This window comes from Melopsittacus undulatus, chromosome 4, assembly GCF_012275295.1.
Source record: "Melopsittacus undulatus isolate bMelUnd1 chromosome 4, bMelUnd1.mat.Z, whole genome shotgun sequence".
Taxonomy (NCBI): domain Eukaryota; kingdom Metazoa; phylum Chordata; class Aves; order Psittaciformes; family Psittaculidae; genus Melopsittacus; species Melopsittacus undulatus.
The window spans coordinates 87,701,680-87,729,604 of NC_047530.1; the positions used below are offsets into that span (position 1 = coordinate 87,701,680).

The 27,925-nt window shown below is 43.4% G+C and overlaps 1 protein-coding gene across 3 annotated transcripts in view; it reads right to left on the minus strand.

The window, feature by feature from the left end:
• BIN1 (bridging integrator 1) overlaps window positions 1-27,925 on the minus strand; it is a 96,718-nt gene that overhangs the window by 34,653 nt on the left and 34,140 nt on the right. For all 3 annotated transcript variants that reach the window (XM_005153825.2, XM_005153822.3, XM_031053175.2), the window contains exons 2-7: window positions 21,276-21,356; window positions 15,623-15,677; window positions 15,064-15,158; window positions 13,092-13,187; window positions 8,728-8,835; window positions 976-1,061 (exon numbers count right to left, since the gene is read on the minus strand). In XM_005153825.2, coding sequence (XP_005153882.2) covers window positions 976-1,061; window positions 8,728-8,835; window positions 13,092-13,187; window positions 15,064-15,158; window positions 15,623-15,677; window positions 21,276-21,356 — 521 coding nt within the window. The remainder of the gene's footprint in view (window positions 1-975; window positions 1,062-8,727; window positions 8,836-13,091; window positions 13,188-15,063; window positions 15,159-15,622; window positions 15,678-21,275; window positions 21,357-27,925) is intronic.

Sequence of the window (27,925 nt, forward strand, 5' to 3'; positions counted from 1 at the left end):
CATTCCCCACAGACCAGCACTGCCAACCCAGGTGTTATCACTCCATTTAAAAATAGGAAACCCAGACAGTCCTAGGAGGGTTTTGCCTGCATTCTAATGTGCCCTTCCCATCAGCTTCTGCTGCCCTCCACTTCATCTTCCAAGCTGAATGCTGGTCTGTTTCCTTTTCCTCCTTTTTCATCACCATAATCACTGGTATGGCAAATCTCTAGTCTCTCAAGTCTTCCTATTCTCTCAGATAATTTTCCTCCGCTCAGGCTATGTTTTGTTGAATAGAGCACAACAGGACATTTATAACCACTAGTTCCTCACTGAGTCATGTGTCACATAGCCAGGAGCACATTTAGCAGCAACAGAAGGAAGCTACACCAGGATCTTTCCTTCCCCTTTGTTCACCCAACTGCCCAAACCCAAAGTGGCATCCAATGCAGAACAACCTGCCCTGTCATCCTCCTTCTTGTGTTAAACCTGCTGTTTCACTGGGTTGCTTCATGAGCTTGCATGGTGAGACACAGTGACTAAAGCATCACCTCTTGGCTCTCTCCAAACCCAGTCACAGTATAAATCCTCCTGACATCTCATCTTCCCTAAATCAGTCAGCTGATATACATACCCAACTCAGATGCAGATGCACCTTCCAACCAGCCAGCTTCACCCCCAAAATCTTAGTGATCCAGCCTTCTCTGCCTGCTGTCCACAGCAGAAAAGTGGGACAGAGTTGGTGGGGCAAAGGTATGAATTGGACAAAGCATAGAAACAGTTTCACTTTGTGGTAAAGTTAAGATTTTTCATGAGTATCATGAAGCACAGAAAGCCCAGGGTGAATCTGTCTACAGGGAAACCTAGGACAAACTCTCCAAGATGATCAAGAAATCAAGTGCAGACACCCAGCCTAAGCTAAGGAGAACAACAATACAAGAGCTTGGATATTCGCTTCCTTCCTTATCAGCCGTTAGCAAAACCTTCAGGACTCACCTATTCCATAGTGAAGGCAGCTCCTCCTGTAGATCAACATTCATCTCTTCAAATACCTTCTGAGCCTTTACTAACTCTTCTTCAGCCTTGATAATGAGAAGGGAGATTGTTAGCTCCAAGGCAAACAAGTAGCCTGCAGGGCTGGGATAACTGTGACTCTCTTGACTTCTTCAGGAGACCAGGCAAAATTCTGGCACAGGGTAATCCCCATCCCAAATTGATCTCCCAGGAGCCAGGGTTGCATCACAGATTATTTGATGCCCCTTCAGCTTTCATGTGTTAACTCTCAGGCTTTTTCTCAACAGATGTCCCTGTTTGGACACTCAGAAAGTAATTCAAACATCCACTAATGTGTTTTAAGCTTTATAAATTTCCCTGGCTTCAGAAACTGAATGGAGCTGGTCAGGCATTCCAGCCTCCAGACTGGTTACAGACGAAGATAACAGTGGCCCCTGCCCCTTGCCAGGTCTCTGAAAAGAGTTGAAATCCATCCCAAACGATGTTGAAGAAGGATCCTCCCTCAAGGGGATGCTCTTTGTTCAGGTAAGGTCATGCCAAAGCCCCATCTCTTCTGAGGAAGGGAGGAGGTTTGCATCCTTGGCTGATACAGCTCTCTCACAAAGCTGACTGGAGAAGCAAGAAAGGGTATGCAAAGCATGAGTTGTGCCAGGAGGAGGCAAGGCTAGTGTGCTTGAGCAGCAGGTCTTCGTTTCAGTGGTCCTGCACAAGAGCCATCCCAGGCTGGCTGCTGGCCACCAGCACCAAAGGAAATATATCTTATACAAGACCTCTTTCCCTCATTTGACAGTTTAAATGGGAACTGTTCATTTCACCTAAACAGTGAGAGACCCCAACAATGATGACAGAATTCTGTTGGGTTTCAGTGATAAACAAGGATAATCCTGGTTTCTGTTGCTGGCAGCAGAAACCAGCAACGAGCATGCTCCCCTTCCCATATCTGTCCTAGGTGACCTCTTCCTCTTTTCAGTGCCCTGACTTACAACTCAAAGCTTGTTAATTAAAATGTTTATATTCTGTGATTTGCAACAAGACAGGATTCTCCCATAACCCTATGCAACATGGAAAATACCTGCATGAGCAACATGATGACACATCTTTACAGGAAAGTCAGCACAAGGGCCTACTTGTATGTGTGACAACAGTAGGAGTGCCATGGGGCGCTGCAAAGAGCCCACAAGCCACTGGGGAACCGCATCTCTCTAGAAGCCTGAAGTCTGATTCCAGACCCTTCTATGAAATAAAGTCTTACCTTCTTTGTGCCAGCTTAATTAAAAAAATCCAGCTTACAGCTCCTTAGCAACAAGCATTTGCAAAGACAGGACTGACAGAAGAAAGGACTTAAAACTATTCTGCAGTTCAGAGTCCCGTTCCTCCATGCTGTATATCATCCTTACACTCCCCATTTATCTCATGGTTTATGAGCAAGCTGCAGAAGCTCCTACTCTCCAGCTAGCTCCACTTCTCAGAAGATTGCTCACTGCTGAGAAAGGCAAGGCTAAGGGTTTGTACTCAAGATCAGAAGAGTATTTTTCCCCCAGAAAGAGACACAACTGAGAAGTATTCAAGTTAAGCTGACCTTGAGAGGAACAGGAAGGGGGGGAAAGGGCCATAATGCTTCTAACCCAAAAAACCACTGTATTTTGCTGCTACACTCACTGAAAAACCCAGCATTTCAAGAGAGTTTGCACAAAACAAAACCCCCTTTTAAACTGAGATACCATTTATGCTGGATCAGAGACAATGATCACAAAGACTTGATTCTGTCTTAAAATCCCTCTACGAATTAATGTTTCTAATGTAACCATTTAAAGGGAGAAAAAAAAACATGACAGTCCATCCCTTGGCTTTATCTTACTCTAATTTCTAACATAGCAGGGAAATGAGGCACCATTAACTACTGTTAAGTTTTTCAGGTACAGTGAGTATTAATAACAGTCTTTCCCTCTCTCGTTTACCTGTTCAGAAGGTCAAAGAACCTAGAAAGGAACATACAAATATTGTGACATCCCAAGGCAACAGCAAAATCAGCTACAGGCAACGTTCACTCTAGAGTAGTAGTAGGAATTAGGTTTCACCTAGTGCTCCCATTCCTAGGTACAATACTGAATTAATTATTCACTCCTTTGTCAGCCCAGGGATCTTCTCATCAGTGGAATTTATTTTGCTTGGAAGTAGGGGTCCTGATACTGCTTCCAGCTGGAGCTGGAAGACAGACATCAACTTGGTCATGAGCCCTGCTAGAGGAAAAGCCAGCTCATGCAGTAAGGTGGGGAAAGGGGGAAAGATAAAATTTTCAGGGCAGAGCCCATTGCTACCATATACGTGCTCTTTCCATTTCTGGCATCATCCTGAGGGAGCACTGAGGCAGAAGGACATAATGCCCAGATTCATGAAATGTGATCTCAGAAAATTCCTCCTCTCCTCTCCCTGCCTGAAAGGGGGAAAGTTTGAGCAGGAGCTGGACAACATAAATGCTTTCATGACCTTCCATCTAGCCAAGGCTCAGAGTGCCAAGTGCAACCAGCTCAGCTGTGATAGGGCAGGGGGCAATTATTCCACACTGTGTTTCCCACCACTGTGCATCCCAACGCTCACGCAAGCTCCACCCTGGTGCTTTCAGGCAATCTAGTGAGCATTTCTCTTCACATACTATGCTGTGAACTGTAGTAAGTATGCACAGTTCAGCAAATAGTTTGGTATCTATAAGGCAGAGGTAAGGAGAGGAGGCAGGTTCCTCACCCCAGGCCCAAGCCCCTACCAGTTCCTGACAAATGTGCTTTTCAGAATGTTGTCCCGGCCCAGGACTCAACTTGCTGACTTCTTCCTACAGAGATGTTGTTCTATTATCACTGCAGCACCAAAGATGTTGGGTTTTAGTATGCATTCAGCATTTCAGGGAAGCTTAGCAAAAAAGCAAGAATTTGATGTTCTAAGCCATTTTCCCCTTTGTTTCAAAAAGCACAGTCACTAAAATTTGTAATCCAGAGCAGGCAATAGCAAACTGCCCCAGGAGACTTCACAGAAAACTCCCACTGTATTGTTTTTGTTAGTATCTGCTAAAGGCCTAAAATGCCAGTGGTTTGCACATCGGAGGGAGGGACTTGGCTTTACAGTAGAAATAACAGGTCTCACTGACCCCATTTTTGCTTGGAGGTTGTAAAATTTTCAGGCAAGAAGAGACAGCAACACAGCTGGTGGTAAAAGGAAGGACTGGTTCTTTTAGGCTTAACATTCTGAAGCTCCTGGATAACTGCAGTGTCATCAGCTCTCCAGCTTAATGAGATTTCGGGTTGTCATTAACACCTTGAAGTCATGCAAGTATAAAACCTGAAGTCATCTTTTTTTCTCCTGCCTGCTTACGTTTGTGAAGAAAATCTGGAAAACCTACAAGTTCGAGAATTAAACTAATCTTCTTCAGTGAGATTTGGGGTTTTTTGTTATCAACAAAAATAAAAATAATTACAAAAAATACATTAAAAAACCCATACAATTAAAAACAAATAATTAAGGATGGCAATAGTACTATTTAGTTCAAAAATGAAGGAGGAAAAGCTTAAACAAGGACTTAAACTTGATTTGAAAATAGCTGGGGTGACTGAAGATACTAAAGCCATGCAGCAGGAGGTTAACACCCCTGTAACACAGTGGGTCAAAAGATTATATATCCCCTTGCTCTAGGGCAAAGTCAGCCACTACAGTGAAATTATCAAATTACTCTCTGTAGCCTGTCAAAGATCAGAGCATAATGGATGAGGGAGCACTCATGGGTACTGTTTCTCCAGGCAATCTATGAACACTGGTTTTACTCCCAGTCACCCCAATCAGTCTGAGAAGAGGAAAAATGCCCCCATGAGTTGATTTATTTATCTGTGGCTTGAGAAACTTCCCATGCCTGCTTTCTAGTCCTCCATAAATATCACCAGGCAAACAGAGCTGTCAAGAACCACAGCGACGCAGGTTGTTCCCAGAGTCCCAGCTGAGGCACAGGAAAACCCCACCGGCAGCCAGCCAAATGTCCTTCTCCCTTCAATCAAGAATGAATACATACTTCCTCCCTTTGCTATGCATCTGAAACAGGACTGTTAACAGGTGTCCTTTCCCCAGGCTTTATTGATGTGGTAATCTAGTCTTTTCCCTGATCATAAACTGACTGTGAAAAGTCCAGGTGCTTTTTAAGGTGAGAATGATTTAGTGTTCCTAAACCACAATTCATTCACTGACTAGGAATGTGGAAATTCGGGAGCATTTGAATAAGAACAGATGAGCACACCAGGAACTTGGGAGCAGGTAACTGACACTCTCCCAGTCTGGGTAATGATTTACTCTCCCTTGCCCATTGAAAGCATTTCTTACTGACTGTCTTATGTCAGCTCCTTCTTATCCCCTAAAGAGCTCCAAGGTAAATATCAAGGCAGATTTCATCAGGAAGCTTCTCCTGTGCTAGCAGGACTGAAATTCTTAGTCCCTGTAGTCTCTGAGCTGCCCTCATATCCCTCAAGATGCTAGAATCTAAACATTCAGCCAAGTTCTGTCACTTCTATGCAGATTGAAATTATTCTGTATGTGTGGAAATGGCCCATTTTGGAAACTTTTATTTTACCACAGGATAAAGTTGCAATACAGACAGAAAAATATGCAGCAGCCACAGAAATTGCTTTGAAGCAAGGGGTTGTTGGGAGTTTTTTCTGTCTTTACTCAACAGCACAAATGCAGAAGCCAATCTTTGGAGGAACCACACTACATCACCTTCCGCCTTAGCATTATGCCATAGCCTTTCTTCATCCACATTTTGTTTTAGCAGGAGAAAACAGCAGTTCAGGATTAACACACCTGATTAGAAATCAATAGAGCAGGCACAAATTTACTCATTTGATGAGCAACTTCCACGTGACCACTGTGGCTCAGGAGTATCAAGGACACACTCAGACAGGACTAGAGTGAACGTTGCCTAGAGATTAGTTGCATGGTGTATTCTAGAGCCCAAAATAGCGCATGCAGGGTTACAGCCAGGTAGATCAGCAGTCACCTGATTTCGGAGCAGATTAGTTTGCGCAACGAGGTGAGCTTGTAGCTTCCCTTGACACCACTGAGGCGCAGCTTTCTCAAGCAGCGAAACAGGCTGGGGAAGGGAGCATGTTTGAGTGAAAAGAGAGAAAATAAACAGAGAACAACAGAGAGACAAACATGTATCTTTTAGGCTGAAAAAAAATTAAAGTCACAACAAAAAGTGTATTCAGAGGCTGGGCCAAACCAGTATCACCAAGGCAAGAACAAAAACAAACATCCCAGGACCGATTGGTTATGAATCCTTTGAAGCATGCCAAGTTTAGCAGTAATTAATGCTCCAGTGTGGGCTGGGATATGGAAGACCAGCCAGACAGCTGCAAAGAGCAACAGATACAGTTGTTAGTGTCCTAGCACACAGACAACCCTACTCCAAGTCATGGCTGTGAAGTGGGAGCTCCTTGAAGAGAGGTCAGGATTAATTAACCACTGCAATTATTTGCATGCAACAGCTGAAAGTCCACAGTGCTTTATTTTAATGGCAGGTTGTGAGTTTAGCAATAAGTCGCAGGAGTCCTGGGTGGGAAAAGAACATCCATATATCAGAGAAGAAAAAAAAAAAGAGATCATATAGCTCCAAAAGGTATTGGCATTACTGTTTCTGCTTACTATACTATGAAACATTAATCAGGTCAGTTCCCACTTGTATGCTGTGTCATAAACACGATTTATTTTTCCCACAAACCTGCCATCATATACCAAAGTCCCTTACACTGGAACAACTCTACTTCGAAGGTCACAAAAGCAAAATCACAGCGACAGAATAGAGAGATAAGCTTCCCCACAAGTGTGAGATCTCAGGCTGGGCTGTGAAACCTGGGAAGAGCATACATACATAACTTTCAGACACTCATTGCTCCAATCTTTACAGGATCAGGACAGTGCAATGTGTCACATAGTATTCCATACATGAGCTTATGGCTTAAAGCACAGAGGTGGAAACATCTGATTCAGTGCACATTCTGGGTAACGAGAAGAGTCCAATCAAGTACTGAGGCTAAATCAGGAACAGAGGACCAGCTCTTAAATATCAACATTTCAAACTGCAGTTCTTCATACTTTACAAAAGAGCAACAAACAATCCCTTGTTAATAACATCTTTTGTGAGCATCTGGGGCAACGCAAGTGAATGCAGCAATTACAGAGTTTATCAGCCTCTTGCATTGCAGATCACCAGGTACCAACCTGAGTAGCTTAATTCCTACAAAAAACATTTCCACTGCGGTAAAGATCCCACAGGCACAGACCAATAACAATACCACGCCCTGGGGGAATTCTGCTCTTATCCCCAAACACAGCTAAGTGCTTTGAACAGAAGGCACAACCAGCTGGGCCTCATGCCTTGCATAGAGAACCAAGACTTGCTTTGCCACATAAACAATATGACACACATGAGCCATCAATCTCTTTCCCCTTTGTCTGTCAAGGTTTATCACAGAGCATGCAGTGAGTGAGTGGATGACTGATAACTTGCAGATTAAAAATAAAAGTACTGTGGCCATTAGATGTATATCTTTTGCTCAGGGGAGAGATCCACCTTTACTTCTTATGCAGGAGAAGCACTACTGTCTCTTACATAGCACATATTTCCTCCTACCAGAAATAACTCTAAGCAAAAAGCTGGCATTTTTATTCAGCCTGTTCAGAAGATACAGATCCAGGCTCACTCTTTCTTGCACTGGTTCTAGCCTGAACAGTATTGATAAGCCATGGCCCTCATCCAAAAGAATTAAAGATGTCTCTCCAGCCCTGGACTGTTCTGTTGTGTCAAGACCTGTCCTGTGGAACAGAGCACAGTGGGCTCAAATCCATGCAGGATATATGCATAATCCACAGCTGATTCTCTGGTCAGCTATTTGAACCATGCATCTCCTCTATAAGAAAGTTAACACTATCACCTTTATTCAGCAACATTTAAAATAAAAATATAGATTTTATTTTTAATGAACTTATTTTAATTAAAAATAAAATATTTCACTTGCATGTTGAGCACATTCTGTGGTTAACCCTGGATCAAGCTGTCCAGACATGAAAGAAATCACACCCTGACAAGAGAAATCTCTTGTTTTTCTGCTTTTAGACATATTTATTATCCAGCAACTGTGACCATCTGACAAAAGAGCACAGCCATCAAGTGTGCATAGGGTTCATTTCCACCTATGAACTTGTAACTTGCACTGTCCTAGTATATCAGAGGACTTCACAAACACAACCAACTTCAAGCAACACTCAAACACTCTCACCACTGCTCTTAGATGAGGAGACAGATCCCCAAGAAGCAGACAAACTGGAAAATTTCTCAGGGACACTGCAAGGTTTTGCTTCCTCCGGGGGCACACAGGCTTTTCTGACAGAAGTTACTGGTCCTGTAACATCTGACCAAGCATGCCTAGGCCTTGGCCAGCAAGAGATGCAGACTGATGATGGTGGGTCTGAACCAGTCAACAGAGACCATCCTGACTTCTGGTAGAACTAAACAGATGAGAAGGAAATACCTAGCAAAATGTCACCAATTCATGACACTCCAGTGATCTTAGAAGTCCTTTCAAACCTAAATGATCCTATGAAAACAGTCAAGAGGTACAGGTGCACTTAAAACCTGCTCAATAGGCAAATTCAGACCTCCCAAGGTGCAAGGATGGCTGGACATCCTTCTGCTTGCTTTACCTTTGCAATTTTGGTTTCATCCTTCTTCTTTGCAGTTTGCAGGGCTTCAAAGTGGTGTCTAGCACTGTCATAATCCACAAGTTTCCGCCCTCGCTTCGCTATACGAGACTAAAAAGGATAGAGAAAAGAATTGTGACAATCTTCCTCAGCAGACAAAAACACAAAGCTTCACAGGAAAACACCTTTTCCCTTCATCCAACTTCCAAAGCACCCCATGCTCTTGCACATGCAAGGATACTCGCTGGATACTCCACACAGGCTGCACAGAGAGGTGGCCCTGGGGAATACTGTGGCAGCCACCATCCTAGAGGAAGCACCTCAGGAGGAGAGCAGAGCCAGCCACTGTAAGCAATAGGATCCAATCAACAGCAGGCCCCACTTCTGGGTGGAAGTAATGTTTTCAGAACTGTAGCTCCACTGATTCCTAAGCCTCCCCATGTGCCTGCATCCTGGCACCTGCGTCATCATTTTCAGGGCTTCCTGAGGACTGCAGACAGACACTAATTAACCAACTCACGGCCCTGGTTCAAAAGATTAAGTTCAACAAAAGAAGGCATTTCTTTTGCTAGCATAGCAAAGGCACTCATCCATGTGCTTAGGATACACCCAGGACAGCATTTTGGATCCTGCAACAGGAGATCCAGACATAAGTGACTGCAGCCATGGGCAGGGGTCCATTGTAACTTAGCTATTAAGCAAGAGAAGTGCAAGGGGAAATCTGTAGCACTGTGTCACTAATAGTCAAGACACAATGAAACCTTAACAAACACAAGGTAGTTTAATCTTGGTGAGTCTCAGGCCCACTGGACTGCCCTGTTTTAAGATCTACCCATTCCCCTTAGACCCTTGCCTCCCACACTTCCTACAAATACCCCCTGACTATCTGAGTTGGAGCACAGGTCTTCCCAGCCTGACCCTAGCACACCCCAGCTCATAGACTCTTGTCCAGCATCAGCAATCGGAAGTCTAGAGACAGGCTGGAGAACTGGAGTGACATGATATGGCAGGGGTTTTAATTAACCACAGCACCCAGGGAAATTGAAGTGCAAGATGAAGAATCAGCATTGGGATTTACTTGTAAAAGCAAAATCCTCTCTCCCTCCACTGCACTTGGCAGGGAGATGCAGTTTCTCTCCCTAGGCTCCTGCAGATAATCTGCAAAACCACACTCAGGGCTGATCTCTGCCAGACCAGCTGGGACCACTTCGCATGTCTCCCACACATGCTCCTCTGCACTTACAGCAAGCACTGGTGCAGCTTTGTGTGAGTCACAGCAGATCTGCAGGATCTCAGCCACACACAAACCCAAACTGACTTCAAAGCGTTCAGCTCACTCAGAGAGGAATCACAAAGAAGCTGAGCCACTCAGCAATCAAGGTCCCTAGAAGACACCTCTCAGACATCATGCTGCCAGCCTGGCACTGAGACAGGATGTTAGAGAGGGACAGTCTCTGAGATGGTACTTAGTGCATTTTATACTCACATTAGATAAAACACGTGGTCAGATCTGGGATTTAAGAGATGGACTTTTTTCCCTTAGATCAGACTGGTAGAGACAGCTGGAGTTTTGCCCACCTCTGGCATAGTAAACAGCCAGTTTCAGGTTTTCCTGCCACCCCACCAGGGAGTTTGATTGAATGTTAACCATCTTTTAAATAAGGTCACTCCTGTCCTTTTTTGCTGCTCCTAATCTTCTATGCCTCACCCTCATATTCCTACTAGAGTACGTGAAAATGCTGCATGCAAGTCCTCCTGGAGTAACTGACCACACTGTCTGTGATGGCAGGAATGGCCCAGTCCAGGGAGGCTGCAGGGTAGTTTCTATGTATGACTCAAAGACAGCTGCAGCCACCTACCACCACATGATGGTAAAAGCTGAAAAACAGAGGTTGCTGCTTTGCAACAAATTCATCTTAACTGGAGCTTCCTTTACACATACAAACCTACCAACCACCCATCCACCAGAAAGCACTTCTCTGCCCTCCTTTATATTTAAACCTAGTAGAAACAGGGTACCAGTTTCATTGCAAGACAGAAAATAACAAATCCACAGCTATTCAGAACTTGGGTTATGGTTTATCTTCTCTGGGCTTACTACAGAGACCTGTGTTCTTACTGTGTACTCTGCAACCTCAACCAAAAACTTACTCAAAAATATTATAGATGATGCAAGAGTCTTGCTCTAAGAAATTACAGATACTGACTGCAAAGAAAGGATAAAATACTCTTTGTATTCCCATATTTCAATAAAGATACTTTTTATTGACCCCTCCTCACCCAGCATTTAAAAATTATTTCCTTTAACTTATAGAAATTCCTTACTAAAGGAATGCTAACGTTTTCACATTCCTGCTGTGGATCCCACTGCAATTACAAAAAAAAAAATCAAAGTAATTTTTCCAGATACTCAAGTGAAGAAGAATTAGGAATATGTTTGAATTTAACAAAAAAATGCACACATGATCTAACTCATCACAGATTTGAATTACTCAGCCATTAATAAAAAACAGGCATTCACAGAACTGAATCAAAATCATCTTTTCTTCATAAATCTTCTTTCAGTATCACAGAATTACAGGAAAAGCAGGAAATTTGCTTCCGTGGAGAAACCCAAACAAGCAAACAACAAACTATTACCACAACAACAGAAAAACTCTTCAAATATTCTGTTAATCACTTAAGAATGGGGTTTCCAGCCTCAGGAACTCTAATTCCTTACATGAAACCAAACTACACTTTTATACCACTGTGGCAACCTTCAACAACAGCACTTTAAAAGTTTCTACCAATTGAAGAAAATCTAAGCTACCTCTTGGTTTGAATACTTCTGACTGCTCTGGGATAAGGAGGATGATGGATCTAGCTGAATTAGCAGTAAATACATACTGACCTTTTTTAAGTCCTACCACTGAAAGTCCATTTTAAACAAATGGGCAACTCTTGTGAAATACACCTATATCTTATTGTAGGAACAGAGAGAAAGTAAAATTCTCAATTATTTTAGGAAGTAGAGGTGAGTAGTGTTCTCTTTAAAACATTACTTAAATTGTGCATACAATTGCTTTAACTTCCCATTTTCTAGAGCATCATCTGAAGACTAAGAACATTAGTCATAATACCTTAGTGGCCCATTCAGAAGCCAGAAAGGATCCATAGGAACTCGGTACATAACACCTCAACTTCTGGTGGAATTTGATTTGTCCCAGCCTTGCACTCCTTTTAAAATCTCACCATTAAGCTTCAGTGGCACCCAAGCAGAAATCCTAAAGATATTCAGCATGGAAAAAAGTGACTCTCTGAGGTAACCCTGTGCACAGCTGACAAGGCTGGTAAAATATTATATGGACTGAAGCAGTGCAAAAGTCTGAGTTTACAGCAAGCCTAAAAAGTGCGTGAGACTCTGCACTGCTAATTGAGGAACATGGTATCACACTAGAGGGAGCGATCAGCTATACAGTCTTGAGCGGCTTGAACGCAACAGCAAACCTCTTTGCCCTTTCCCATTTCAGATTTCCAGGGGCAGAAGAGGCTAAAAAAATGAAGCATGAACAAGGAGTCCCAGAAGGCAGGAACACTGCTGTTCAGGGCTCATTTTACAAGCCTGTGACCTGCCCTGCTTTGATACAGCACAGGCCTCCTGAAGTAACAAATATTGACAAACGTTTTAAGAGACATGTGGTGGGGAAAGGGTTGTTTTCACTGGGATGTAGCCAAGCTGATATTTCCCATATGGTGATATCATTACTAGTGTTTCCATATGGTGAAAACATTTCCTGCATAACCTCAAAATGAATGGATAGAAGATAACTGTGGGTGAAGGGAAGCTCATAGGACATCACTCAAACACAGGTCAAAAAGATGTCTGTCCAGCATTCTCCCCTCCCTGTAAAAGGCTAGTTATATGCACAGCAAGACTTCAGGGAACACACAGAAATCTGCCTTCCACACCAGCCTCTACTTATAAAGCACACTTGCCACTAATTGCTTACTCCATGCTTTGTGCTTACACGGGAACTAAAAAAGACAAAGGATCAAAAAGAGAGACTGAGCTTTTGAGTTATTGCTGACACTGCCTTCCAGCACTCTGATACAACAGGGAATTTTACAAATCCTCCTGTTCTGCACTTTCATTTTCTTTTCAGCATCCTTCCCCTGGATTCTTCATACTCATTTTATGCCCAAAATGAGAACATAACATGTTCATTCACATGACCCAGTGCCATGGAGATCTTGGCTGTTCTAAAAGGAGAGCTTGCAGCAGCACAGCACAAACATCCACCTAAAGAAGATGGGGACGCAAGAAATTCTAATGAGGTTTCACCTGCTGCGGCTCTCTAGCTCAAAATACTTAAAGATAAACTTACTTTAATATCAGGAAATTGGCCAAGGTACGTATCCATGGTCAGGAGTGCCTGATCCACTAGCTTCTGATGGAAATCTGTCCAGAGGAGATCATTGTTCTGAAAAACAAAAGTAATAAGATAGTTACTAAGAAAACATTTCTATTTTAATTCTTGAGTGCTACAGTCAAGAATTTCAGTCCCCCAGAGCTCTTAAGAAATAGCCATTTGAAAAAACTAAGGACCAAAGAAGTTGAAAACAGAGGTCATGCCAGAAATGTAGAAACAGAGAAAAAAACCCAACGATGCTAATTCAGGCGACCTCTCCTAAGGACACAGTATCCTCCATGAACCTTCCTTTTGAAGGCCTGTCTTTTCACCCTAGTGCTAGCTCAAGCCCACAAAATGGAAGGCACCATTTTCTGCTTTTCAATACAACAGAGCTTTCTGGAGGATAATGAACAATAATAGAGAGCTAATCTAGCAGTCTTCAACAATCACACCATTTCCTCCACAGCCCAATGGAAGTCACATCCAAGGCTTGCACCCTAAACTGTGCAGCTTTATCCTTCATTTTATCTCAGGCACAGTAACTTCCCATCAACACCTTGTATTAGCTGGAAATTTCTCCCCTCTTCTGTTTTTTTACTGGAACAAAGGTTTGTGGCTAAAACATTTAGGAAACATCCCCATCTTATAAGGGATTTTGTTGTTGTTTGGTAGGGTGGGGTTTTTGTTGGGTTTTTGGTTTGGTTTAGGGTTTTTTGGTGAGAGGGTTTTTTGTTGGTTTTTTTTTTCATAATAATACTTTTCTCCTACCTGTTTTTACCTGAAGGAGAGAAAAACAACCAGTGTGTGTGCGTGGGATGGAGGGGGTGTGAGGGATGCAGACCCTCAGAGCAGCTACAGTTCATTCTCAGGGCTCATGCTCCCTTTGACAACTCTGACTCAAATTCTCTGAAGGGACAGTCTCTCATGAAGCAATGCAGTGGCTCCAGAAGAAACAAGGCCAACAGAGAATGCAAAGCCAAGCCAGCTGAATTATAACTCCATTATTTATTGTAACAGCACTTCCTAATGGAAAGTTTCCATGTTAATGCAAGAATTAACCGGGAAACATTCAGGTTTTGTTTGATTTATCTGCTTTGAAGTCAGTATTTCCTGGGCAAGCTGCAGATGTTACTTCAGGAGATATTTTCTGCAGGGTAAAGCAGGGGAAGGACAGAACCTTTCTCCTGCTCTCCTCTCTATTCCTTCCCCACTGCTCCAATGCCATAGACAGCTGCAGAGGAACCTAGTCCTGCAGCCTCATGGCAGATGGATCCACAGAGCTGAACTGTCACAGCTGCTGCTCAGCAGAACAGCTGAGCGAGAGCAGGGTGTGCCTGCCTCCAGAAGCACCCACCACACACACATTCCAAAGGGGATACAAGCTGTCACATGACAACCTGTCCCCTAAGTGCCACAGAAAATATCTGGGCAAGTTGGACAGGCATTACCTCACCAGAGGATGAGACCAGCAGGGTGGGGTGACATGGGGCTCAGCCAAACAAGGTGGCAACTAAAATATGGCAGCTGGTGGTACTGCTGTGAGAGGAGGTTGCTGCAGCTACACAGTGGCTGTTCTGACCATGCTTTGGCCATAGATTTAGCTTTCCCTTTCTCCTGCACAGAGCATAAACAATACATCCAGTTGACCATACTGACCCTCTCTTGGCATCCTGTATCGCTGTTCATCCACTCTAGGGGGAACAAACTGCTAATGGGTGTAAGCATACAGCTCTGCGTAGCATTCAAGCATCTGGGAACAGTGTCCTACACAGATAAAAATATAGGCCACATCCCTTCAGATTTCCCTTCTTCCCAATGCTGAGCTTATCTTTCCAGTTCTTTTCAAAGTCAAGTGCCTGAAAAAATGTGGTGTACACAAACATCTTCCAAAACTCATCTCCAGATCAAAATTGACAGATCAAGCCTGGTAATTCCACAGTCTTACCTCTGCTATTTTATTCGTGTCATCTCTTCCTGGCCAATCTGGTTCATAAACTTCCTGCAGACACTCTGTCAGCTTCTTTGAGGCCTCATGCATAGCTAGAGAAGAGGGAACTGCTTCAGAAAGGGGGAAATAGTGTGTTCCATAGTGTGTTTAACCACCACCCTGAGGAACTGGGACACAAGAGCATTATAACAAATGCTAAGCTCTTCCTTACAGAGCGTCTGACCCCTGATAAAACAGAGATGGAAGGTAACCAGAGAGAAAAAGGAACCAAGGATGCAGCCACATCAAATCCTTTGTGTTCATCCTCCCCTAGCAGAAGAGATATCACAGTCTATCTCGTAAGACAGTACCACATGTTCGTCATCAAAGCACAACCCCATTCCACTCATTCCAGCCCAGGAGGCCCTGAAGGATTCTGACAGATCACCCACCCTGACAAGGCTGACCTTTCCTACAGCTTAAACCTGATGAAACACCAGGAAGGGGACAGTTGCAGAAACCTCACTGCATAGATAAGCACTAGAGCAGAAACAATCCTCTGCTACACAGAGCTTACCTTTCACGGAAGCCAAGTAAGTTCGGAGGTCCTTCTGCAGCCTCGTGCCTTCAGACTGTGAATATAAGGAGAAGACCATCAGTTATTCTCTCATATAAAGACAATGTAAGAAGGAGTCAAGCATTAATAAACTAATAGCAGATGGGCTACATATGAGCCCTAAGACCACATGAAACATAAATGTTAACAGGGAGACCCACAAAACCATCTGACTTGGGAAGTCTACAGTGAGTGATCTGCAGGCCTGTTTGACCAACAATAAAGCTGTGATTTGCAATTCCCAACAGAGCCACCTTTAGTGTTTCGATTTCATACAAGTAACTTGAGACAGTCCTAAGGGCAACACTTAATTTATAAGCAAAGAGCCAGTGGGTCTATGCAACACATGTAACTGAAGGGAGTCTGTAGGATATAGAAGATACAATTGATTTATTCTGTACTGGTTTGGGAGCAGTTTAGCTCACCACTGTTATCTGCCAGACTGCAATCCAAAATCCCAGTGCAAAGTGGGTACAAGGGACCTATGACCTGCCCAAACATCCGAAATAAACTGTTCTGTGCAGCAATGCTTGCAAATACAGAGTTAATAATCTTTTTCTTTTTAGCTTCAGTGTGGAGGTGGCCTGCCAGCAGTAGATCCCACTCACTAGTAAACAAAGGATTAAAACCACAAGCTGGGATGAGTTTTGCCACCTTCAGACGACACAGCCGAATACAGTACAAGAACCCAGATTAGTAAGGGTCGTGGAGATTTTACACAGCAAAACTGGTTCAGGCATGCACATGTATATGCCCTCCCCATGTGATTCCTCTCCTGCACTAGGATAAGCACTAGGATAAGCATTCTCAGGCTCACATCCCTCTACCTTTTGACAGCTGAAGACAACTCCAGAGACAGAGAGCTCACAGAATGCCTCTGACAGCTGCCTCAGAGTAACGAGCTTCAAAAGCAGATGTTTCCTATCAGCTCTCCCCAACACTCAGGCACCTCTTGCCTCAACTGAGCCCATGTTGTTATCCCTTGTGCAGTCAGTGCAGCTGTGCTAAGCAGAGGCTAAATCTGACCAGCTGTTGAAGTGGCAGTGCTACCATAGCTTTGTGGAAAAATCCATCTGTGTCCAGTGCTATGGTCCAATTTGTTTTCCTTGCCTTGAAAGCTCTGGATGAGTTCACATTTCTTCTTTTCTTATTGCCCTCAACAAGGGAAACAAGGGAAGGGAAAGAGCTGTCCATTTTTGTAAAAGAAATCAAACTTCTAGTCTGGAGGCACATTGGGAACTGATCCAAAAAGAGTACAAGAGGAAAGAAATAATGGCCACATCTGCTGTAAAAAAAAACCTAGGAGTTCTTAAAACACAATTACAGCAAATAAATGTAGAGCTTTTTGCTGGATTAAGGTGAATGGGGAAACCTGGGCAGATGAGACTTTCCTAACAGTGCAGACAGAAACCACTAGGGAAGTAGACACTAGAATAATCAAAGAGCACACACAGAGGGGACCATCAGGGAGGCTGAGCTTACAAGCAGCAGTTCAATCAAGCTGTAATATGTGTTTGCTTTTGCCTAATACAGGAAGTAAGAAAATCTTAGAGGAAAGCAGTGCTGTGTGCCTAGAATTGATCCATGGTAGAAATCACAGACTGGAACCGGCAAGAAATGTCAGAACACAACAGAAAATAGCAACTGCTTTCTTTCTGTGCATGCAGCACCTGCTTTCTTCAAGCAGACTCTAGCAAGCTGTCAAGTACAGCCACAATTCTGCATAACCACCTCTCACAGTGCAGTTAGATCCAGTCAAATACTGCATAGGACAGCTTTCAACACCCTTGCGTACACATGTAAGTGATGCTTCGTAAACTCAAAGGTAAAAAGTAGAAAAGAAAGTTGAATTGGAATCTGCATAATTAATCCACTTCCTAGTTATTGAAGAGTTTAAGAGTGTGCAGAAGGAAGTTACAGAGGTATGGTTAAGTATAAAGATCTAATAGCACAGAAACTTTTAAACTGCAAGAACACAAAGAAGAAATCGTGTGTGTGTGTTCATATCAAAGTAACAAAACTCCACAAAAAGAAAGTAAAAATAGGACAAAAAAGGAAGATCAGTGCGGATTTTGAACCCCTGATTATTTTCTCATTCCTGCACTAAAAAACTGACTTAAAACTTTCACACAGGAACAATAATACTGTGTCTTGATGTAGAAATGACCACAATAAGTTAATTAAACACACAAGTGTCATCTAGTTTGAGCAGATATTGCTATGCTTGCTATCACAGTGTAATTCAACCCTGTGAGCCTATAACACAACCAGGTATAATATGAAGGTCAGTATAGACATAAAGATGCATATTTAAAAATAGAAGTGCCATGCTTGGGAGGCTGGAAGAGCTCTCTCTAAAGACCTAATGAACCAGCTATTCCTTATAGTTCTATAAAAGAAAAATACGAAAGTGGTTTGGTATCTTTTTGTGCTTTCTTGTTTTGTTGGGGGGGTTGTTGTTTTAAAAACCTTTTACAAAGCCCTAGCTAAGTATGCAGCTCTTCTGTAGAGCTGTTTCCTGGTAGTAGACAGGTTTCCTAAAACCCATTTTCCTCCCAGTCTTCAAAAGAAATTCTTTCATCCCAATATTAGACTGCAACCCCTTCTTTACACAACCTCCCTGGTTTTGTAGTCCTTTGTAAAAGGATTTTTATTATCAGGAGGGATGTTTTACACCTGAGAGGGGCAGAAACAGATAAGTCTCCAGTCAGCACAATGTCAGAGTTATTAAGACACGAAGTGTGAACAGGTGGTGAGAAGTTCCTATCCTGAAGTATCAGGCAAACTATTAAACTTGTTTTGCTATATAGGGCTGAAATGGAAACTGCTGGGGGGACGGGTTCTTGTCTACAAACAAAGTCTCTCTCTGAGCTACTGACTGTAACTGTCCATGGCCAAACCTACACTGCAAGAGCAAAGATTAAGTTGACACTATCTGCCCTGCAGGCTGAGGCTGTGCTGAACACTGTGGGGAAGAGGCAGACATGAGTCCAGCCCATGCCAGCAGCAGCTTGCATCTCATGGATCTCATGTGAAACACTGTAAAACAAGCCAGAACTTCCACACATAAGTGTGACAGCTCATGAACGGTATCAGAACCCAGCTGCTCTGCCAGGCTGAAACTCAACACAGTGCCAGGTGTAAGGGCTGCCACCACCCTCCCACTCCCTGTTCCTCCAGTGAATATTTCAAATGCAGGGGAAGAGAAGCCCAAGCCTAGCACACCTCATGCAAGGGACTGTGCTGCAGCTGTGCAGCAACCCTCTTGCTCCCAGGTCTACAAGGACAACTTCCAGGAAAAGTTTTTGTGCAGATGCCTGAACACAAGTGACACTGGGAAAGGGAAGGAGGGGAAAGCCTTCAAATGAACTTTTTGGGAGGTTAATTGTGAAAGAGAATCTGTCATGAGGGAGTAATATGGAGCCCAGTTACGTTGTTTGTCAAGCCTTCAAGAGACATCAGTGAGCCCTATAGCCCTGCAGAAGCATGGTTATGTCCAGCTCATTTGCCACACAAAAAATTCATTTGTCTGAGCTAAAAAGCTCCCAATATTCAGAGCCATCAGAGTGGTGCTCTTACATGAACCTGAATAGATGGAGGTGGAAAGCGCAATGCTTTCCCTTACATCAACTCAACCACCATGGAGGAGAACCACACGATGTCTTGTTTGAAAACAAGTAAGTGATTTTTAGTCCTACTCTCCATTCATTGACAGCCCACACATGGGAACATGTATCAAAGTGGTCCCAACGTAGCCATTAGTCAGAGAAGCCTCTAATCAGGCACTGAACAAGGCCACTGCCTGGTCACACCACAGCCAGTTCCACAGGCAAGCTGCTCTGTCTGAAGGCTGCAGTAATGGATCAGCTTTCCTCCAGGCTTATATTTCCCACAGGAGCAGACTTTACAAGGAAAGGCCATAGAAATTTCACACATAGCTATACTACACACACACAGAACCAAAACCAAGCGTGTATATATGGGCATATAGCTGATTTTTTTGCTCCCCTAGTCTGCTTGGCATCATAACAAATCCTCAGCCCTGGATATCCTAACCATCCAGCTAACTCACATTTATGTTTTGCCCTGTAGAACAGGTATTGTTCACATTAATTTTAGGAACAGGGAAACTGAGGGCCAGAGCAAAACCAACAGACACCAAGCAGCAAATGCAGAACAGCCTCCAGCTCCTTTGATAAATTATATGGAGAATTTAGTTCATGGCTTGCCCCTGCAAGATGGGAGAAGAAATTAAGCTGCAAGGGGTAAAGAGGTAATGCTTCTTCTACAGGCTTCTTGGTGCACCACTAGAACTCATGGCTTTGAAAACTGAAAAGCTATCGCAGACAGCCAGATCAAGAAGTTTGGATTTTCAGCTTTTCAGTGTTTCTCCCTTAAAAAGGTCATTTCCCTATTGTAAACACTTAAAAATTATATGGAAAAGTCACACCTGGTAACATCATGTCATCATAAACAAGCCAAACTGTATTCCTCTGTGTACAAAACAGTATCACTGGTGGACGTGCTATAGAGATGTTGCATGAACTTCTGGAGGAACAGCTATTATTGCTGCCAAGAGAATGAGCACTAGTCTCCAGGAATCTGCAGTCAGCTCTGGTTAGACATAAGTCACACTGAAAGATTTTCATTATATTCAGTTGTGGCAAATCCCTTCTCAGCTGGTTTTGTGACACATAACCACATCTGTTGAGTCTTAACAGACATGATGCAACTGCTGTTAACAGCTCAGAAAGAGGTCCTAAATATGCAAAGGGGCATACAGGACCTGAAAGATTTCTTCAGCACCAACAGGGCTTTGGTGTGGCACACATTTCCTGACATAAAACAGAAGCAACACTTCCCCTAACCAAGCACAAAGGTGCAAATCCCTTGAGGTAACTGATGTTCCCCCCTCCTCTGCCTGGCTGAAAGCTCCAGATTAAAAACAAACAAATAATTAAAAAGCAACAAAACACACAGAGTTCAAGATACAAAACCTACTGCTGTTTCAGTAAGAGGGTGGGGGGAAATTGCTACACTGTTAAAGTATTTTTGTATGCTAAATACAGGATTGAAGCAGACATGCCAAAGAATAATGACTCAGGCCTGACAGTGATTGTGCAAGGATGGTGGGGAAGTCAGATTTAGATCTTAGCCATGGAAGGATGTCCCTTTTCACCACTTTGCCTCTTTTGCCCTCCACTGCACATAAGAAACCAAAACTGCCTTGTTCCATTTTAATTTTTAGTTCTAATCTCTTTCCCACCCTATCCATCTTTCAGAGACACAGTGTTGCTCTTATATCTCACTTCCAGCCCAGCAGAAAAATTACATTACAAAGTATCTGCTAACAGAAGGAAGTGTTCTGGTTGAGCTATTTCTTTTCCTAAACTTGGGTCTAGAGCAAGTATTTTTCAGCATACAGTCTCACTGACTCTGTGACAGGAACACTGCAAGACGCAGTGTAACTTCTCGTAAGTGAAAACTATGAGCTGTGGGTCACTTCAACAGGCCTAAGGCATCAATTTAATGGGCTTTAATTGCATATTGCAGCAGATGACTGGAAGCTAATACTGTAGCCCAGGGTGTAATTACATATAACTAATTATCTTACCAGCTGTTTATTGAAGTTTTGCACGCACTGTTCAAACTGCTCATCTTTTGTTTCATCTGCTTTCCCAAGCTTCTGAAGGACCTGCACAAGAGAGGAAAAAGGAAAATTCAAACACAGATCTAGCAAAGCACAGATAAAAGAAAACAAACAAACAAACAAAAAAAAAAACCTTTGCAAGCTTTTGCTCACCAGGCTGGAAGAAGTTAAAAAGTATCCCTTATTCCACACTCAGAATTTCTGAAATATTTTTCCACACAGTCATAGCTGGGAAAAGGACTTACAGGAGAACATGGATGAATACATATCTCTTCTTTGCTGTACCAAAGAGCATGACTGATGTTTGTCCTTCACTGGTCTAATGCTTTTTGCAGAGAAGGCAATAGCAACCCAGTTGTTCATCTCCTGGACCAGCAAGAAACAAACCACATCACTATGCCTTTTGTTGTGTGGTTCCACTTATCCTGATTAAACACCAGTTTCTGGTCCAGACATGGTAGGGTTTTTTTGCTCCCAGAACAGCTGGACTGTCCTCAAAACCAGAAAGCCAGGCAGAGACCTACTTAGATAAAGAAGGTGGCTGGAGTAGTGCAAGCCCAACCTTCTTTTCACCTTTTCTCACTGTGCACATGCTTGGCAGGAGCTGGCTGCTGAGAGCAGCAAAGGACCTTACATCATGAATCTGCATGACGGAGTCTAAGTGTCACGTTTGAGAGTGTCAGCAGCCAGTCCTGTTTCTCTCACCACCTCCCTGCACACCACTCCCCACAGACTGCAAAAGTCCTTATCAGACTACTTCCCTTATCACCCTCCTCTCTTAATGACCTCTTCATGCAGTTAAGTGTATTGCTCCCAGGCTCTGAACAAAGAAGCATTTCATTTTCTGGGAAGCAAAATTAAATGTGTCCCATCACCAGAAGGCTGGGCAAACTGCAGCTGTGGAGGGGGGCTGCAGTTATTTGTCAAGTCCCAAACAACTCCAGCAGCAGGGATGTAAACTATAGCTGGTTAAGCTTGATTACAACATCTTTGTTATTCAAAAATAAAGCCTGACCACACCAAAGAAAAAAAATAATTGGAGCTATTATATATATTTGAACTAAGCCGATCATTTAGTCCAACTGACAATGCATCTACTGGTCCACCTTCACCTTTTTACACTTCCAAGGTGGAGGACATCTGTATTATGTTTGTTTAGCTAATCTCAGTTCCCTTCTCCACTATTAAGCACAGGTATTCCCAGCTCACCAATGACCACAATAACTGACTGTTGTGCTAGTCACTATAAATCAGTACAGTCACTCAGCACCCAACTCACAAGTCCCTTTATTTAGGCTGGGATTTAATGTCTAGGAGGAAATGACTCTTTTATATTCTCCTGATCAACAGTCTCTCTTCACCTCCAGGAATCACTAAGTTATTCAAAATGTTAGTAAAAGGAGGGAAAAGGATATATGCACATGCAGACTGTACTCTGCTACCAAGGGCTGTACCAAAAACCTCCAGTTAAGAGTTAGAAGCACAAATTCCTACAGCTCAAGTGACAGCAACAAATACTGCAGCTACAGGCACCTAACTTGGTTGTCTACACAGCAGGGCATAGACAGCATGAATATTCCCGTCTTCCTCTCAAACCCTTGGCACATAAGAGCTTATTGGAGAGCAGAAGAAGCAACACTGTTTGGACAGGCAGAGTCCTGTACACCAGCCACTGGTGTCTCCTCTGCTCCGGTGAAGGGGAATGCATGCCACAGCAACAGCACTGTTGAGGCTGCACAGGGCACACCAGCAGGAGAGAAGCATTCAGTATGGCCTCATCTTTCTCATCTGATGGTGAATCTCTTCCAGAAAGGACATTGCTAAAAGGCCCTGTGTTCAGCTGTACTCCCATAAGCTACCAGATCTATTGAGAATGAGTTTCCCACCTGCTGGGTGACTTCCTAGATGTCCAAAGAGCCATCACTGATAACAATAAAGTATGCAAGCTGCAAATTCCAAAGCAGAGATATATTCCCAGTGTGCAGATAAACAGAATTATTAGGGATATAAAGGAGCTTTTTACAGGGCAATGCATCTGTCTGTCTAGCCAAGAGACTGATGCTTTCAGGCCTGAGGGGAAGGAAGGAGACTGTTTAACTGTGAGTAATCTGGAGTATGTCACTGAGGTCAAAGGTTTAGAACAGCCCCAGTGCTTCCTGGTATAAAACACTGAGCAGCACCCACAAACTATTCATTGTGGCAGCCACATGCCTGCTTTCCACATGTCCAAGAAGATATCTGCAGTTCCACTGCTCCTTGGAGGGGCACACACACTGAGTCTGGGGTCACCCAGCCAGCTGGGAACATCTTGTTCCACTATGTCGAGGTGCTACAACACAGCAGAGAGACAACAGCCCTAGGCTGCAGCAGGGCAGGGGTCATCTCATAATGCTCTCCCTCAAAACCAGATCTGCCCCATACAAACAGCCTAGGAGTCAAACCCTAATTCATCTGAGCAGCATAAAAGAATGGCTCCACAACACAAGCCTCAAGCCTGCCCTCATCCCATCAAAGACTCATCAGGCAAACTGTATTAACAAATCCCTCTGAACGTCCCAAACCAGCCAGGGTTGAGGCAGATGGCTTGGGTGTGCTGCTGACTGTGGACATGTCTGTGCTCACTGCTAATAACCCGTGAGCTCACAGGACAACTCCCCTCCCCAGGCTGGTACGTGCTGTCATAGGTCAGGCTATTCTGGGTGAGCCAAAGCTGCTCCCTCCCTCCCCCTGTGACAGCCTTTAATCCTCCAACTCCCTGCAAAGCCAGATCAAGTTCAGATGGAAACTTCAGGCTCTTTGATAGCTATTAATGGAGCAGATTTACCAGGGTAGGAGTCAGGAACCAGCAGCAGCTCCCAGATCTCAGGGCGGATCAGAGATGGTGTGACCTGTCAGCTGCTGTCTGGATGCAAACCACACCAGGCAGCAGACATGGATCTGGCATTTAAAAGATTAAGAAGCAACCATGGCTAGGCTCCTTGGTTTGCCCTTGACCTGAGAAGTCCTGGCCCTACAGCGACCATTTCAAGATGATGCAAGCTAGGATGGAGAGAATACTTTGCATGAATTCCACAAAACATCCTGTGGGATCCATTGCTGTGGATTCCAGTCTTGGTTCACTATAGAATCCCTATGATAGGATGGGGTTATCACCCCAACCAATGTTTTTTGCCTCAGCCACCGGACACCATTTTGCAGTGTTGCTCAGAAACTAGATCACTTCCAACAGTCAGCTGGATCTGCAGGTGCTCCTTATTTCTCATAAACTAGAGCCACAGGCAACTGACTAGCTACTGCAGCATCTCCAAACAGAGCCAAATTCCATCCATAGAGCCTCAGTTTTCCCTGCATTTGAACAAAGGCAAGAAGAAATAAAAACATTCAGGTTTGACTGAAGTTTTAAAAGCACTTTAAAGATCCTGGGAGGCAAGATTACTATTAACAAGTAAATTATCACATTCTTTCTCATATCACTGATGTACCTGTAATCTGCTGTGGCAGGCAGAACTATTTGCAGTAAGCTTTTAACTACCACACTTGGAGAATTGAGATTACAGAAGTGACAAAGAAATCTGGAAATCTTCTGTATGAAGATCTGGCATTCTGCTAGCAAGGGTCAGAGAAGTAAAGACATGCAATAGCCTTTAAAACCAGCAACTTTTCCTAGTAGTATGGAAAGTCTGCTTAGGGAAATCAAAGCTGCATTTTTTTTTCCTCAAAGACCATAACATTCACAGGATGACTGAGCATTACTTAAATACCACAGCTTTATAGGACTCAAAAGGAAGCATCTTATCTGGCTGCAGTTTGTCTGCATCTGGAAGCATTTTATCTGGCTCTTTTTTCAGGTATACAGGATGAAGCATTCCTGAAGGGCAAACCCCTGCCCCTGCACTGCTTAACATAAGGTCTCTGGTGCTCTGCTTTAAACACTAGGAATGAAGGAAACCAAGATCTGGGTATCAGCCTTGTGACCACCAAAGCCTCTGGTGCAGACCAGCAGTCACCATGAAGGACACTTACTAGCTATGCAGCAACAGCTAACACCAAGAAGCATTATCAGACTAAGTAGAATGCAGTTCTGTTTTGCTTTAAAAAGCAACTGTAACAGATTCACATTTATACTTTCTAACAGAGAAATATACACCAGCTGCTTAATGCATCCACAGTTCTTATGCAGCACGTTCCCTCGTGCTCTTTGAAAATGTCAGTGCCACAACAGAAGCCCTGAAAACCCAAATATTCTCTCTCAGCACACCCCATGTAGACCCATTATGTGAACCAATAACCTCATAAAACACTGCTTCTCATGGCATATGGGTCACCCACGCCAAAGACTGGTTTAGAGAATGCAGGTGATGAGTAGGAAGGCAAAAGTAAATGTAGTTTGAGGATCCCAAACAGAACAAAGTCTGCATCTGAAATACCTGAATTTAGGGTGGTCCAGCCCCAATGAAGAAGCAGGCATTAAGCTCACAGCCAAAGAGCCTACAGCACTACAGGTCCACACTCCCCACCATATCAAAGAAGGGGTTGCAGTTATATCTTTACCGATATGGGCCCAATGCTTCTAAATCATTCCTTCATCCCGACATCTCCACCCCTCATAATTGACACCTCTGACTTTTGCTGTATCTGCCAACTCCAGTTCATAATCTCCAACTACCAACTGGGCACAGAGCCAGTGAGTGCTGTGACTAATTTTGAATTGCAACAAATTGGCATGTGCCAATGGGTCCATTAGCAACAGAACAAATAAACCTTTAATCTCAGGCGGCTGCCTGTTCTTCCATGAAAGACATTGTACTTGGAAGAGGGGGAGAAGAAAATAGTGTCCAAGTCAGACAGAAAGCACAAAGCCATGTAACTTAATGAGATACAAAGGGAGTTTCATAAGCTTTTTTAAGCCCTGTTACTTTTCTGACCAAATTAAATGTAATTTGCTCAGTGAAGTAGATTGTGCTCATGAAATAATTTGGGTCTTGCACTCAGAATCAGGGAGAAAAGCAAGGGCAGCAGTGGGAGTCCTGCTCCCTTTCCACCCTCCCTGGGAGCAAGGCATGTCCTCCTGCCCTCCATGCCTGCCTCTAGGCTGGCTTTGGGTACAGCCTGGCTTTCCTTGTACAAGCTTGGCACAATTAAGTCTTTCTCTGAAAGAATTGTACAAAGAAGGATGGGGGTGGAGAGGAAGAAACTCCAAATATATTAACACTTCATTTTAAATTGAGAAAGTTATTCCCATGGCTGAGCAATCAGCAAGATCCTCAGATCACTGAAAGATGGGAAAGGGCAATGCCACTCTTGGTGCAGACAGAGGCATTCTTGTTTGCTTCTTCCTTGCTAATGAGGTTCAATAGGTCCTACAAAGACAGGATGTTGCCTCTGTCACTGGGCTGAGATGGGAAATAAGGGTTCAATGCAGCATCTTGTTAGGGACTTCCTGAATGACCTGGAAAAGACATATCCAATGTCCCATCCACCCAACCATAAAGAGGAGAGTTTGTTCAGCATGTCAAAGTGACCAGATTTATCCCTGGCACCTCCAGCTGGCAAATGGGAAGAGAAGTAGAGAGAGATGAGATAACCAGTTTGAGTGCTCAGCTCAAGACACACTGAGATTGATTTTTACGGATGTCCCTCTAATTAAAATATGTAAGAATGCGCAAGCTTAGCCATATTCTAAACCCCAACCTAACTAGGGGAAAAACAAGCAAAAAACCAACAAAAATATAATTTTCTGGTCACATTGATGTTGGAAGTCTCAGAACATTCCCCAAAAATATGCTAACAGTGAAGAATTTAAATCATTAGAATAGATTGCATGGAGATTCTTTGCTAATGAAAGACTTCAAGACAAGCATCTCAAGCGTGATTTAAGCCTTACTGATCCCATTCCACTTAGGGGATGGACCTTGTAAGGCCTTTCCAAAGCTAGTCTTTCTGTATCTTGAAGATGACAGCAACAGAATGTCAGTCACTTTTTCTCCAAACAAAGATCCTCTGCAAAAGGACCTCACTTCTTCCTCAATATCACTGTGGGAAGTGCAACACACATCTAAGCATGACTAGATAATAATGGCATGTATAGCCTTTTGTCAAAGACATGCAGGTAACTGCTGCCTTCCCTAAACAATACTATATTGCAACATTTCTGTAAGAGAAAGAGTCATGCTGCATTGCCTTGAAGGCTCAACTCAAATGTCTGCCTCTGACAACTACCAAAGAGCAGTCTCACTGTGACCTGCACCTTCAAGACACACCTCTCATGTTAATGTGACTCAGTGTAGTCACATTCAGTTGCCTTACAAGGCTCAACTTTCTTCACTGCAGTCAAGTGAAGGAGGGGGAAAGAAGCTCTGCTTTCTCATTCTGAATTATTTCCTGGAGAAACTTGCTTCCCCATAAGGGGGCTCAAAGAGTTCATGGCAACAAACATTTCACCAGGCTGAAGTCAGCATCTGAAGAATACATCCTTTTCATATCATGCCTGGTGTAAGACAAAATGTAGAAATAAGCACAGCCAATGGAGGACTTCTTTCAAATCTGGAGGCTTGGAATGATAATCATCTTATCTTTAAGGCCAAGTGATAAGTAATGAGTAATATCTCAAAGAA